Source organism: Scyliorhinus canicula, chromosome 2, assembly GCF_902713615.1.
Source record: "Scyliorhinus canicula chromosome 2, sScyCan1.1, whole genome shotgun sequence".
Classification (NCBI taxonomy): Eukaryota; Metazoa; Chordata; class Chondrichthyes; order Carcharhiniformes; family Scyliorhinidae; genus Scyliorhinus; species Scyliorhinus canicula.
In genome coordinates this window covers 85,215,868-85,228,189 of record NC_052147.1, presented here as the reverse complement: position 1 = coordinate 85,228,189, position 12,322 = coordinate 85,215,868, and the positions used below count along the sequence as shown (strand labels likewise).

At 48.8% G+C, this 12,322-nt stretch overlaps 1 protein-coding gene across 7 annotated transcripts in view; it reads right to left on the bottom strand.

Annotated features, from left to right (window-relative positions):
- paplna (papilin a, proteoglycan-like sulfated glycoprotein) overlaps positions 1-12,322 on the bottom strand; it is a 324,761-nt gene that overhangs the window by 193,955 nt on the left and 118,484 nt on the right. Inside the window, exon 1 of one of the 7 annotated variants that reach the window (XM_038781785.1) lies at positions 8,074-8,207. The exons of the other annotated variants lie outside the window; for them this stretch is intronic. Within the exon in view, the coding sequence (XP_038637713.1) occupies positions 8,074-8,192 (119 nt within the window). The 5' untranslated portion in view covers positions 8,193-8,207. Of the gene's footprint in view, positions 1-8,073; positions 8,208-12,322 lie in introns of those variants that run through there. 7 annotated transcript variants of the gene reach the window in all.

Here is a 12,322-nt window from a genome sequence, read left to right as displayed (position 1 = left end):
CAGCTCCCGCTGTTTATAAATCTCCGCTCTGACTCTCAGCTCCCGCTGTTTATAAATCTCCGCACTGACTCTCAGCTCCCGCTCTTTATAAATATCTGCTCTGACTCTCAGCTCCCGCTCTTTATAAATCTCCGCTCTGACTCTCAGCTCCCGCTGTTTATAAATCTCCATGCTGATTCTCAGCTCCAGCTCTGACTCTCAGTTCCCGTTCTTTATAAATCTCCGCTCTAACTCTCAGCTCCCGCTATTTATAAATCTCCGCTCTGACTCTCAGCTCCAGCTCTGACTCTCAGTTCCCGTTCTTTATAAATCTCCGCTCTGACTCTCAGCTCCCGCTCTTTATAAATCCCCATGCTGACTCTCAGCTCCCGCTCTTTATAAATCTCCGCTGACTCTCAGCTCCCACTTTTTATAAATCTCCGCTCTGACTCTCAGCTCCCGCTCTTTATAAATCTCCATGCTGACTCTCAGCTCCTGCTCTTTATAAATCCCCGCCCTGACTCTGATCTCCCACTCTTTTTCAATCATTATGCTGACTCTCAGCTGCCGCTCTTTTTCAATCTCCGCTCTGACTCTCAGCTCCCGCTCTTTATAAATCCCTGCTCTGATTCTCAGCCTGCTCTTTATAAATCTCTGCTCCGACTCTCAGCTCCCGCTGTTTATAAATCTCCATGCTGACTCTCAGCTCCAGCTCTGACTCTCAGTTCCCGCTCTTTATAAATCTCCGCTCTGACTCTCAGCTCCCGCTCTTTATAAATCCCCATGCTGACTCTCGGCTCCTGCTCTTTATAAATCTCTGCTCTGACTCTCAGCTCCCGCTCTTTATAAATCTCCGCTGACTCTCAGCTCCCGCTTTTTATAAATCCCCGCCCTGACTCTGATCTCACGCTCTTTTTCAGTCCTTATGCTGACTCTCAGCTCCCGCTCTTTTTCAATCTCCGCTGTCTCTCAGCTCCCGCTCTTTTTCAATCTCCACTGACTCTCAGCTCCCGCTCTTTATAAATCCCTGCTCTGATTCTCAGCTCCCGCTCTTTATAAATCTCCGCACTGACTCTCCGCTCCCCCTCTTTTTAAATCTCCGCTCTGACTCTCAGCTCCTGCTCTTTTTAAATCTCCGCACGGACTCTCAGCTCCCGCTCTTTATAAATCTCTGCTCTGACTCTCAGCTCCCGCTCTTTATAAATCTCCATGCTGACTCTCAGCTCCTGCTTTTTATAAATCCCCGCCGTGACTCTGATCTCCCGCTCTTTTTCAATCATTATGCTGACTCTCAGCTCCCGTTCTTTTTCAATCTCCGCTCTGACTCTCAGCTCCCGCTCTTTATAAATCCCTGCTCTGATTCTCAGCTCCCGCTCTTTATAAATCTCTGCTCTGACTCTCAGCTCCCGCTTTTTATAAATCCCCACACTGACTCTCAGCTCCCTCTCTTTATAAATCTCCTCTCCGACTCTCAGCCCCCGCTCTTTTTAAATCCCCGCTCTGACTCTCAGCTCCCGCTCTTTTTAAATCCCCGCTCTCTCAGCTCCCGTTCTTTATAAATCTCCGCACAGACTCTCAGCTCCCCCTCTTTTTAAATCTCCGCTCTGACTCTCAGCTCCTGCTCTTTTTAAATCTCCGCACAGACTCTCAGCTCCCGCTCTTTATAAATCTCCGCTCTGACTCTCAGCTCCCGCTCTTTATAAATCTCCGCTCTGACTCTCAGCTCCCGCTCTTTATAAATCTCCGCTCTGACTCGCAGCTCCCTCTCCTTATAAATCTCCATGCTGACTCTCAGCTCCCGCTCTTTTTAAATCTCTGCTTTGGCTCACTGCTCCCGCTCTTTTAACTCTTCACTCTGACTCTCACCTCTCACCCTTTATATATCTCCTCTCTGACTCTCAACCCTTGCTCTTTTTTAATCTCGAAATTCTAAAAGAATAGGAATCATTCGCTGATGCAAGACACGTTCACACAGTACAGTTTTGTGTCTAGCCAAACCACTAAAAGTTGGGCTAAGAATAATTGCTACTTTAATAGCCCAAACAAACATTGTGAGAACATGTCCAATAAAGAAAAACTTGGATAAAGACTCTCTATCAGATAAGTTGTTGTGGTTGAAAAGGCTTCAATCCTAAACAGCAACGTATTTTTGGCAGCCTTTTGCGGGTTCAAAACCAGTGCAAATCCACAGCAGAAAACTTGCTGTTAAAAGGAAGGTGTTGGCCAGAGAGAGGCCCCTGTGAGGAGATTGATACTTCATACAAAACATGAGGGGGAAGGGGATTTTATGCAGCTCACAAGAGCAGGAAGTGTGGTATGACTGATTTAGGCAAAATGCAAAATCTTGATTTCCCGACAACGGGTTGAGGTGCAGAGATAAAGTAAGCCGTGTGTTTGAAGCATGTTGGGCCTCTTGCTGGCCTGTGGCAAGTTCTGACTTGTAACTTGAACAGTACTGGCACAGACCATTGGGCCCCTCATTTACTTACCTCATCTGGTTGTCCCCATCAACCACTATCCGCCCCCACACCATGTGGATGCGCTGGGTTCCCAAACACCGACAACAAGGACTTGAAACAAAAAATACTTTAGAAAGTATTTTGTGAAAGTACAGGGACATTCAGTCCTAATGTTCCACACCAGTCTTTATGCTGCACACCAGCCTCCTCCCAGCCTCATTGATCTCCACCAGTTTTTCCTTCTATTCCCTTCTCTTCTGCTTATATTCAGCCAGGCTGTTCACCCCATTAGAAAAGCTGCTCCTTGTTCTTCTTCTCATTCTTTCTAAGGGAAGGGTCACTGGCAAGGATTGCCCAGTGGTGGTGAGGTGCCTTCCTGAATTTTTCTAACCTATCTGATGCAAGACACCCACAGTGCTGTTCGTGAGGGAGTTCCAGGATTTTGCTCATGCGAAAGTGAAGAAATGGTGATATAGTTCCAGGACAAGATGGTGAGTAGCTTGGAGGGGAATTTACAGTTTGGAGTCTTCCCATGTATCTGTTGCCCTTGCCCTTCAAGGTGATAGAGGTCACCTGTTTGGATGATGTTGTTGAAGGACAATCATTATTATTGTCACAAGTAGGCTTACCTTAACACTGCAATGAAGTTACTATGAAAAGCCCCTAGTCACCACATTCCGGCATCTGTTCGGGTTCACAGAGGGAGAATTCAATATGTCCAATTCATCCAACAAGTACATCTTTCAGGACTTGTGGGAGGAAACCTGAGCACCCAGAGGAAACCCACACAGACACGGGGAGAAGCTGCAGACTCCGCACAGGCAATGACCCACGCCGGGAATCGAACCCGGGTCCCTGGTGCTGTGAAGCAACAATGCTACCCATTGTGCTACCGTGCCGCCGAGGTGAGTTGCAGCAGTGAACTTGTACACAGTACATCAGACTGCTGCTACTCCCTGTTGGTGGTGGAGCGTCTGTTCAAGTTGGTGGGGGGGGGTGCTGCTCAAGAAAACTGCTTTGTTGAGTTTCTTGAGTGTTGTCGGAGCTGTACTCATCCAGGCAAGTGGATCACATCCCTGACTTGTGCCTTTTAGATTATGGACAAGCTTTGGCGATTCAGGATGTGATTTACTCACTGCAGGAATCCCAGCCTCTGACCTGTTCTTGCAACCACAGTATTTATATGGCTAGTCCAGTTCAGTTTCTGGTCAATGGTGAATGTTGTGTGGGGGATTCTGCGAAGTAGTGCAGTTCAATGTCTAGGTGAGATGCTTAGATTCTCCCGTGTTGGAGATGATTACAGCCTGGCATTCATGTGGAACAAACTTTGCTCGCCACTTATCAGCCAGGTCAGCATGGTTGCACAGTGGTTAGTACTGTTGCTTCACAGCGCCAGGGTCCCGGGTTCGATTCCTGGCTTGGTTCACTGTCTGTGTGGAGTCTGCACGTTCTCCCCGTATCTACGTGGGTTTCCTCAGGGTTCTCCGGTTTCCTCCCACACGTCCCGAAAGACGTGCTGTTAGGTGAACTGGACATTCTGAATTCTCCTTCAGCGTACCCGAACAGGTGTCGGAATGTGGTGACTTGGGGCTTTTCACAGTAACTTCATTACAGTGTTAATGTAAGCCTACTTGTGACAATAAAGATTACTTTACTTTTAGGTATTGCTGCATGTTGCCACGTACTGCTTCCGTATCTGAGGAATCGCAAATAGTACTGAATATTGTGGAACCATCAGTGAACATCCCCACTACTAACCTTAAGACAGAAGAAAGGTCATTGATTAAGATGGTTGGTCGAGGAACTCCTGGGAATTAGATGATTGGTCTCCAGCACCCAAAACCTTTGTCAGGCATGACTCCAACCAGTGGAGAGTTTCCCCCCATTTCCCATTGACTTAATTTTGCCAGGGCTTGTTATAGAGTTGCCAACTCTCCAGGATTGGCCTGGACTCTCCAAGAATTGAATATCAATCTTGAGGACACTGCGGTGTGCAACCTTGTGTTCAAAGCAGGATCAGAGCTTGGGCCACAGCTATTCACAATCTATATCAAAGATTGGGATGTAATATTTGCAAGTTTGTAGACGGTACAAAACGTGGTGGAAGTGTGAGCTGTGAGGAGGATGCAAGGATGCTTCATGGGGATTTGGAGAGGTTACCCGAGTGGGAAACAATTTGACAGATAGAATTCAATGGGCACGATTCCCCTGAAAGATTTCCAAGTGTTGCAGCACTCGGCCCAGCGAGGCCGGCAACGTTTTTAACATTAATTGGTCCACTTAACGAGGCCTCACAGGCTTCTTGCCGCAAATGGAGACTCACCAGCTGATTTGCCGGCAACGTGCTTGCCAGCCCCCCACTAACAAGGTCAAGCAGCACTTGCTCTTGTTAGTGGGTTTAAATTTGATGAAAATGCGAAAAAGCAGAATAAAAATATATATTTTTTAAAAAGCAGCACTTGCTCAGCCAACCCCAGCCAGCTCACAATAATGGCACCCAGGAGATTCGGGGTCGCAGACCTGGGGAGGCTACTAGATGCTGTGGAGGCCAGGAGGGATGTCCTGTTCCCCGAGGGTCCTGGAGGGTCAGAATTAGGGCAGCCAGTGACAAGTTGGGAGTGGCTGTGAGCTCGGGAAGTGTGACCAAGAAGACTGGCCTCCAGTGCAGGAAAAGGTCAACATTGGGCAGCACGAGTCAGTAAACACCAACGCATGACCTCCACCCCGAGACCTTTCCACCCCCACGGGAGCATCCATCCCCCAACTCCCCGTGTGATCTCCTAACCCTCCCTCCACCCCCTCCCCCTTCAACCCCCACAACCCTCCCTTCACACCCCCACCCTCCCACCACTGTGAACCACGCTTATGGCTGACGATACCCTCTCTGTATCTCCTCAGGAAAAGCTTTTCTACAATTACCAACAGAGGCCAGGCTGGCAGAGAGGTGCCAGACATCAGAATCATCACCACCGTCGAGGAGTGTGTCCTGGAGTTGACTGGGGTGGTCAAGGACAGGGCGGGCACCAACATGGAGGCTGGTGGGCACCGCAGAGGTGGGGAACCAGCGGGCTCCACCTGGAGGGCCTGTCAAACACGAGTTGTTATTACCTTATTGAGTGACCCAGCCCTCACACTGAGCACATGTCCATTCTCCACAGGTCCTCCAGCCGATAGCGCCGGCCGATCACAGGTGGAACCCTCTCAGTTTCCCATAAGACCACCTCAGAGGAGAGCTTAATAGTCACGTCACAGCTGTCATCCCCACCCTCCACCAGCGCAGATGGGAAATCCCACGCACCTCGGTGGGAAATGTTAGTGGTCAGGCTTCAGGTGCACAATCTGTTGAGCACCACACTGCTGCTAATGCACATCAGGTGGAAGCAGGAACGCCCAGGCGAGACAACAGTTGGAGGTCTGCTGGATCCCATGACCCAGCTGGGGCCCAGCCTGATGCTGAGCCTGTGAAAGTGGGTTACCCGGAGCTGATGGAGATGTTAGGGTGCAACCGGAACATTCAGAGGGAGATGTCAGCACAGTCCAGCAGATCCATTGTCACTTGGAGGAGTCCCAGAGGCTACGGGTGCAAGGGATGTCACTTACTATGCGTGGCTCTGAGGCCAAAACTGCTAGACTGGCGACTGCAGTGGACTCCTGGTGGCACGACATCAGTGAAAGTGTCCAAGGCATCGCACAGTCGGTGACGGCCATGGCTGAGGGTTTAGGCAGAATGTCCGACTTGCTGGGGGTTGTGACCCAGTACCAGGCTGACCTTGAAACAACAACACCTCCTAAACAGCAACACCTCCTCCACAATACCAGGCTGTGAACGTAGCATCCAACTACACTCCCTATACACTCACAACAGTGTGGCAAAATTTGGTCCCAACTCCATCTACAATTTTGCTGACGACACGACCATAGTGGGTCGGATCTCGAACAATGGTGAGCCAAAATACAGGAGGGAGATAGAAAGCCTAGTGGAGTGATGCAACGACAAAAAATTATCCCTCAATATCAGCAAAACTAAAGAGCTGGTCATTGACTTCAGGAAGAAAAGTACTGTACACACCCCTGTCTGCATCAATGGGGCCAAGGTGGAGATGGTCAACAGCTTCAAATTCCTAGGTGCGCACATCACCAAAAATCTGTCCTGGTCCACCCACGTCGACGCTACCACCAAGAAAGCACAGTAGCACCTTTACCAATGTACTATATATGTACTTATTCCTTATACTGAAAACTGTTTCAGCATTAGCATTCTCTACCCACTGCAGTTGTTAAGACTGAATTGCATTCTTGTTCAGATTAAGCAAGGTTGAAAACTTTGGTTTTGCTTACAAAAAAAATCACAACCAATCAGAACTGAGTTTTCACAGCAAGATCAATGAATGATACTTCTTTTGTGAAAATAACAGAAGCTAGGGCAGCACGGTGGTGTAGTGGTTAGCACTGCCGCCTATGGTGCTGAAGACCCGGGTTCAATCCCGGCCCCATGTGGAGTCTGTACATTCTCCCCATGTCTGTGTGGATTTCACATCCACAACCCAAAGATGTGCAGATTAGGTGAATTGGCTAAATTGCCCCTTAATTGGAAAAAAACATTATTGGGTACTCTAAATTATAAGAAAAAGTGAAAATAACAAAGCTGTCACCTTAGTGACACTGTAGTTGCTCCCTTCAAATCTCGTGATTCTAAAGCTCGGTGACCCTGTGTTGAAGTTAAGATGTCAACTCCAGCAAATATTCAGCAGAATAGGTACAAGGGTAATAAGGCAGAGGTTCCCAAACTGGGGTCACAAGTTCTGAGGCAGCAGTGGTGATGGTCGAGTGGGGACTCTGGTGGGACAGTCCTGGAATTGGAGCTGCTGAGGTTCTATTACATGAGTGTGCATGATTGTTAGCATTGGGGACCCCATTAGAGTCTTCGAAACCATTGGCCACCGCTCAACACCTTCCCTCCCCCCCACCACCAACCCCTCCCCCCCACCACCAACCCCTCCCCCGCCTTACCCTGGGGTTGCACCAATTTTCAAGCAAAATGGGATCACAGTGGGACGAATTTGGAGCGTTGTTGCAAATTGGTTTGTATTCGCTCATAGATTAAGGGAATCTTGTTGAAGATTAATCTTAGAGAAGATTGCGTGGTGATCTGATTGAGGTTTTTAAGATGATTAAGGAGTTGTCAGGAAGATAGACAGAGACTATTTCCACTGGTGACGGAGTCCAGGAAAAGGGAGGGGAGTAACATTAAAAATAAAGATTCAGGGGTAATGCAAAGAGCACTTCTTCACACAAAGAATAGAGGAGCTCAGGAACACTTTCCTCAAAATGGCTGTTGAAACTGGGATTGGAACCTGAAGGTCCCAGGAGCGGGGATTGAGGAGGGCTGAGCATTAAATTAGGTGGCAAGCCAAATTCAGCTCCCCCACAGCTGGATGAAACTAAATTGGTGACAGATTGACAGTGATTGAGTTCCATGACGGCAAGCATGGAAGTCTTTTTAAAACTGTTGCAAATCACGCATGCCCATTAAAAGACAACCAAACATGCACTTTTCCAATGAAATAATCAATGAACGAGAAACGTGTCTTCAGTGCAGCAGAGTGAGGTAGACGTCCTTGCAATCAATGAATACCTTTCAGGCTGCCCTTGGAAAATGGCGCCCGGGCCTTCGATCCGGTGAGGTGCTGGCGGCAGCGTTGACTTCCCGCCTGTCCCGCCACATGATCTGCCGCATTCCTTGCCCTTGAACATCTAATTGGGTGACCGTTATCTGATCGCACGTGGACAGTCTTTCTGCCGCCAAAACAAACTGCCGCTCACTTCTGCTCCGGCCGTCAGCAATCTCCCCGCTATGGGAGGATTCCGCCCTCGGAGTCAACTGTAAATTTTGAACTGGGATTGACATTTTTTGATGGAGTTTTGAAAGGAAGCGGCTGGATGGAGATTAGAGCTCAGACATCGTCTTGCTGACTAGTGAAACAGGCTTGGGAGGCTGAATGGCTTCCTCCTGTTGCCATGTTCCTTGAAGGAGGTGTTAACAGCTCTTCCAAAGCAAATCGAAACATCATTTCAGGTTACTTTTAATTTCATGTGTTTCGCCATTGCAACTTTTCACTGTTAATGCATTAATATTTTGGTCTAATAAAATAACTTCTAGTTTTAAAATAGAGATAATGCATTTTTATTGACTGTAAAAGATATATAAAGAGTGAAAATGCATAATGTGGTTTTTCAACATAGTAATCTAACCTAAACTTTGTATGAAATATGAACAGTGCGATATTTATTTCTATTCAGTAATTTGCTCACCAGTGTGGGAACATTGTCAATGTAAATGTCAATGTAAATATGTAGTATTCAATTCTGCCAATTAATCCCTCTCCCAGGTAGCAGCTCGCAACAACAGGAGAAGAATTTATTAGGAAATACTCACCCCAGAAGTAAGAACGAAACATTATGTAGAGAGATTTTTAGCCTTTGTATTCACTGCCACGTAAATTTAACTGACATTATATATTGGAGACCAATTGGAAGTTTCCCACACTGGCAGGGGCCAATTTAGGTGCCTGGTGATGATGGGCACACGGTGACAGGTCAGCACTCCAGGCAAGCCTAGAGACCCTCTCTGCCTGGGTATAGGAACAGCCACAAGGGATTCCCCTATCCCTCTCACTCCCCTCCCCCCAACCACCAACACCCTCAGTGTCAGCCCTATGGTCGTGGATAGTCAGAACTAACTGCCATTTCCAAACCGGCGCCATCATGACCGTTGGCGCGTCATCGGCTAACCCACCCGCGATGCTCTGCCCCTGATGGGCCGAGTTCCTGATGGCACGGGCCACGTGTGCTCCCAAGTGTGCGGGATACCGACGTGCCGGCTGCAGACAGTCCAGTGCCCCCATACTCGGCCAGGATCCATGCCGCTGGCTGGTAGGGCTTCTGTGAGGGCTGAGAGGTGGCCAGGGGGTGGGCTGTGGGGCTGCGGTTGACGGGTTGTGTTCGCGCATGGCAAGCACCATGTTTTACACCGCGACCGGTGCAGCTCGTCAGCCGTGCGCATGCATTTCATTCTCCGGCCATTTTCATCGAGATCCACAGGCGTTTCACTCGGCGCTAGCCCGTCACGGGTACCGGAATCGGTAAGGGTTTCACGCCGATTTTTCTGTCTGGGAAGTCCACACATGCTTCGCTGGCATCAACAGAATGGAGAATCCTGCCCATTGTGTTCCATTCTGGTCGCCAGACTAGCAGAAGGATGTGGAGGCTTTGGAGAGGATACAGAAGAGGTTTACCAGGATGTTTCCTGGTATGGAAGGCATTAGAGCTATGAGGAGAGATTGAATAAACTCGGTTTGTTCTCACTGGAACGATTTAGGTTGAGGGGCGACCTGCTAGAGGTCTACAAAATTATGAGGGACATAGACAGAGTGGATAGTCAGAGGCTTTTCCCCAGGGTGGAAGAGTCAATTACCAGGGGACATAGGTTTAAGGTGCGAAGGGCAAAGTTTGGAGGAAATTTGCGAGGGACCTTTTTTACACAGAGGGTAGTGAGCGCCTGGAACTCGCTGCCGGAGGAGGTGGTGGGAGCAGGTACAATAGTGATTTTTAAGGGGCGTCTTACCTAATACATGAATAGAGGGATACGGACCCCGGAAGTGTAGAAGGTTTTAGGTTAGATGGACAGCAAGATTAGCACAGGCTTGGCGGGGCGCAGGGCCTGTTCCTGTGCTGTACTGTTCTTTGTTCACTGGTTGCTGTTTCTCTGATTAACCCACCAGCTTTGGGCCACTACCTGCTGTCCTCAATTGGACAGGGAACTTGTCTCCATGCCAACTAAGGAGGAACCTCGGTGAACATCCCATGAGTGACTGTTTCACTGCAGAGATGGGGTCAGCTCTGAGAAACAGTTTCCAAGTCATGTTTCCAAGATATTAGGATCTTTCTTGCTGTTCATTGCAGTGTCAGCGGGAATGATGGCACCTGCTGGCAATGCACCAGTGAGGCCAGGATTGCCCAGAGACCCAGGGCATAGATGAGTGAGGGCAGGTTGGAGGTTGTGGGGTGAGGCTGCAGGCGAGATGGGGAGATGGGACAGCAGCAAGAGCCAAAGCAGTGGCCTCACTCTCTTCCCGATGCCGGGGTCCTCAATCAGATACTGATTAGTTTTGTACGAGGGAACCTTCCCTGCCTCATCTTGTTGCCCCCCACCCCCAACTTGGGAGCCTGTAAACAACCCTGCCGTGGCTTGCTTTTTGATCTTCCTGTGCGGCAACTGCCCTGAAAAACAGAAGTGACAGGATGGGGCTCTTAAGTTGGCACTGATTGCTCTGAATTGGTGGCGCGATGAGAAGGCTATCCATGAGCCTAACAGGCCCAGACTTAATTGGAGCAAAGGTAGCACCTTCCTGATTAAATTACCTCCGCCTCAAAACTTGCCTCTGGGGAACGGGTGACATTCCATCCCATTGATACAGGAATGGATGATGTTGATACTGGTTTAAAAAACTTTTTAAAACTCAGTACAAGGATATAAATGTTGTGTAAGCTTTACAAGTGGAAACCTGTACTCTTACTCCCATCCAGGATGTTGAGTCTTGCGAGCACTGATTTATTCTTGTGCACTTGTTAATGAAATGGGGTTCAAGCAGTTTAAACAGGTTGGGGTGACTTCCGGTGGCGAAACGTAGGAGGAAATCTCACGTTGGGTGGCTCCTGCTCAAGGCTCCATTTTTAAAAATGGATAATTCCCTAACCCAGGGGAAATTTTTAAACGTTTGCTGTCGAGTAATAGGGTCAGCCTGGCACTGGAAAGATGTCGGTGGCTGGGTCGCTGGGTGGGCCGCATTGTTCACGGCAGAAAAGATGAACGAGGTGATGGTTGTGGAATTTGAAAAAACAGTTTGCTAAGCACATGGAAGTGATGAGAAAGGAGATAGTGGCAGCATTGAAGGTGCTGGTGATTGCCCCGATGAAGGCGGTGGTGTCGAAAACATCAGCCAAGGTGCGGAAGCAGGGAGATAAACTGATGGAGGAGGCCTTGTCACAACACATTGATCAGCTCACCTCGATGGGTGAGGAGCTACAGAGGGTGGTTGAGGCGAAAAAGGTCTGCGAGTGAAGATGGAGGACCTGCCAAGATGTTGGCGGAGCTGTTGGACGGAGAAAATCCCTCCCGGTACGAACTGGATCGGGCGAGTGGGGTGTGGAGGCCTAAACCGAAGGCGAATGAGCCGCCAAAGGCAGTAATAATTTGTTTTCACAGGTACCACGTGAAGAAGGTCCTGAGTTGGGTGAAGCAGAAGTGGGTGGTGCAGGAGAATTGAGCTGGTATATGTATTTACCAGGACTTTACTGTGGTGTTGCTGAGGATGTGTGCGGCCTTTGGCCGAGTGAAGATGGCATTGCACAACAGTGGCGTTCAATATGGCGTGGTGTATCCAGCTAAGTTGACGGTGACCTACAAATCCAAAGACATTTATTTTGAGATGGTGGAAGCGGCGGAGGCTTTTGTGAAGGCAGAAGGACTGGGGCAGAAGTGAGAAATTAGGCTGGTCTTGGACCGAGGGTAGTGGGGGTGGAAGATTGTATATAGCTCTATTTTCTATTTCATGTTGTTATATTGTTAAAAAGATGTGAAGTTGCCTGTTTGAGTAAGGTAGAAGTTGGGATTTTTTGCAATGGCGGCTTCCTGGGGTTTGTTTGTTTGTTTGAAGGGGATTTCTTTGCTCTTTGGGACTGGGTAGGGGGAAGGGAATTGGGGGGGCGCGGGGCCTGGGCAGGGACCTCCACACTAGCAAGTGAAGGTTGGCTGGTGAATGAGAGTGGTGGGGGGGAGGGGCCATAGACAATGACACCTGGTCGAACAGGTTTCAAATTGGGCA